General features: G+C 43.1%; 1 protein-coding gene across 1 annotated transcript; it reads left to right on the plus strand.

Annotated features, from left to right (window-relative positions):
- Positions 1-466: 466 nt before the first annotated feature.
- LOC114179227 (geranylgeranyl pyrophosphate synthase, chloroplastic-like) lies at positions 467-1,926 on the plus strand. Its single transcript, XM_028065490.2, has one exon. The coding sequence runs from the start codon at positions 751-753 to the stop codon at positions 1,843-1,845; it is 1,095 nt and encodes a 364-aa protein (XP_027921291.1). The 5' UTR covers positions 467-750; the 3' UTR covers positions 1,846-1,926.
- Positions 1,927-2,990: the final 1,064 nt, after the last annotated feature.

Genomic DNA, 2,990 nt, shown 5'->3' on the forward strand with positions numbered 1-2,990 from the left:
TCACCATATCACTTACTTAAAAACAAAAAACAAAAAATCTATTACCTTTAGATTTACAATCCAATTTCTATATGACCTTTAAATACAGTTTCACTTAAAAAAAACATTAAAAAGAAAGATAGCATAGTATTTCATTATTATGGATTATAATAAAGAGTTGAAGGTTTCATAATTAATAATATAAAGCATTTTATACGTATTGATGAATGAGGAATTATAGGGATATTTAACGAAATGGTATTTGGAAAGAAGATGAATCAGTGATATTCATTCATTCCCCTTTGTGGTGGTTTCTTGCAAAGTATAGGAGAAGTGGAGTCACACGTCAAATAAAAGCATATGGTTTGGTTTAAAAGAATGGGAAAAAAAGTTGATGGAATAGACACGAGGCGGGCAAAGGAGGTGACAGAACATAAAGGGAGTGAAAGAATAGATAGATATATAGATAGATGGGTTATATGCCGAATGGTGTAATAGTTGAATCTCATCTCATCTCCTAAGATCCCAATAACCAATCCTAAGTAATTGACTCATTGCTGCAAGTGGAACCCTTTGCTTATCCACTCACCACTCACTCACCACTCACCTCTCACCTCTCACCATTCACCACCACCCCTTCTATTCTTTTCTCCTCCCTCGTTAACCCACCCTAATACAATGCATTAACTCTCATACTTCGCACCAAAGCCCAAACCTTTCAATCTAACTCCACAACCCACCCTAACCAAACAGATTCTCACAAACCCCACCATGAGTGCCGTTAATTTTAACGCATGGCTACACCCCAGCTTCACCAGATCCAGATCCCCAACTTTTCTCTTTCACGGCCTCACTAACTCCCCCATTCCCTCCCTCATCGTTACCAAACGCCCAAGAGATAAGCTTTATTCGTCCCCGTCTTTCACAGTCTCCGCAGTGCTCACCAAAGAGGAGACGGTCGAGACGGAAGAGAAGCCGGCGTTTAACTTCAAGTCCTACATGCTCCAGAAAGCCGACGCCGTCAACCAGGCGCTTGACGACGCCGTTCCGCTCCGCGAGCCGCTGCGGATCCACGAGGCCATGCGCTACTCCCTCCTCGCCGGCGGCAAGCGCGTGCGCCCCGTCCTCTGCGTCGCCGCCTGCGAGCTTGTTGGAGGCGCCGCCGCCACCGCGATGCCCGCTGCCTGCGCCGTTGAGATGATCCACACCATGTCCCTTATCCACGACGACCTCCCCTGCATGGACAACGACGACCTCCGCCGCGGTAAGCCTACCAACCACAAGGTCTTCGGGGAGGACGTCGCTGTCCTCGCCGGCGACGCGCTCCTCGCATTCGCCTTCGAGCACATCGCCGGCGCCACCGTCGGTGCCTCCCCGCCGCGCATCGTCCGCGCCCTCGGCGAACTCGCGCGAGCCATCGGCGCCGAGGGACTCGTCGCCGGCCAGGTGGTCGACATCAAGTCCGAGGGGCTTGACGATGTCGGCCTCGAACGGTTGGAGTTTATCCATCTCCACAAGACGGCGGCCCTGCTGGAAGGCGCGGTGGTCCTTGGCGCCATCCTGGGCGGTGGAAGCGACGAGGAGATTGAGAGATTGAGGAAGTTCGCGCGGTATATAGGATTGTTGTTTCAGGTGGTTGATGACATTCTGGATGTTACGAAATCTTCCCAGGAATTGGGGAAAACTGCGGGGAAGGATCTCGCGGCTGATAAGGTTACTTATCCCAAGCTTTTGGGGATTGAGAAGTCTAAGGAGTTTGCTGCCAAATTGAACAAAGATGCTCAGGATCAGCTCTCTGGCTTTGACCCTGTCAAGGCTGCTCCTTTAGTTGCTTTAGCCAATTACATTGCTTATAGGCAGAACTAGATTGTTGAACTGTGTCACAAATTAACAATTGTTTACAAAATTTAGATTTATGAAGCCATTCTATATGCTTATTGCAGTGCAGCTAGGGATTATAATAATCCCCTTGCCCTTCCTCTTTCTTCCTTACTCGTCAATTTTGAATCATGAATAAGTATTATATTCCTGTAATTTGTAATTAAGTATTATATCCTTATGTGTATATAAGTGTAAAGGATTTTTATACTAATCACACAATGGCATGTCTGGTGACTTTCACAGTGTTTTGCTTCAAAGTTAATATGGTTGAAAACGTTTCACTTAGGCTGTGTATATAAATTAGACTCGGCCTGTTTTTTGGATGTTGAATATTTTGTCTCAGGAATTAAACTGGTGAGGTTAGTTTTGCCCTGATTATGTAAGTGTTTCTCTGATGTTGGCTTTTGAGTTTTCAACTGATATTTTCTCCATTTGCTGTTGTCTTTGGTTGCTGGTGTTGAGTTTGAGTCTGAAAAGAATTTGGTATGGCAGATGCTGTGTTGGGGATAATTGAACACATTTGTTTAATTCTATGTAGGTATATTCGAACATATTTCTTTCTGCTGTTTAATTTTCAGCAGAGAAGGAATAGTTAGCCATGTCAGTGGAGGATGATGAAGCAATCAGTTTCATATTTAACCTTGGTTCATCTATTATATAATATATTATGGTAGCTATGGAATTAGGTGTCATCAAGTCAAATGAAACACTTCTTCTATCTTGTTGACTCCTTAAATTTTTAGATTCTTTTAAGCAAAATGATCGCTTCAAATTTGCTATCCTAAAGACAAGTTTGTTCTTCTTGCTGTTAAAACATAAACTCGTATCAGATGCTCCACAATTGAGCAACTTATTATGCTACAAAGCATGGAATGTCAAACTTATTAGTTTAAATTGATTTTTAAACCAAGATGATATGTGAACGGACTTTAGTCAATCTTGTTTTCAAAGGGAAGTTTAGCCTCTGTGGCCGACTTTGAAGTTGTATTCTCACTTGATATTGCTGGAATGTATTGTTAGGCAAGCAATAGAGTTTAGGTACAACAAAATTTTGGTCATTGGTTGGTCTCTTTTAATATGACAAACAAAAATTTGAGTTTCTGTTGAAAGTGGTTATCAAAACGTAGTTT

The sequence above is a fragment of the Vigna unguiculata genome, chromosome 3 (genome assembly GCF_037176805.1).
Source record: "Vigna unguiculata cultivar grain cowpea cultivar isolate G323 ecotype 2 chromosome 3, ASM3717680v1, whole genome shotgun sequence".
NCBI lineage: Eukaryota > Viridiplantae > Streptophyta > Magnoliopsida > Fabales > Fabaceae > Vigna > Vigna unguiculata.

Bases quoted from the DNA above. Each gene is read 5' to 3' on its own strand.
- LOC114179227 (XM_028065490.2), top strand. From the start codon at position 751: ATGAGTGCCGTTAATTTTAACGCATGGCTACACCCCAGCTTCACCAGA.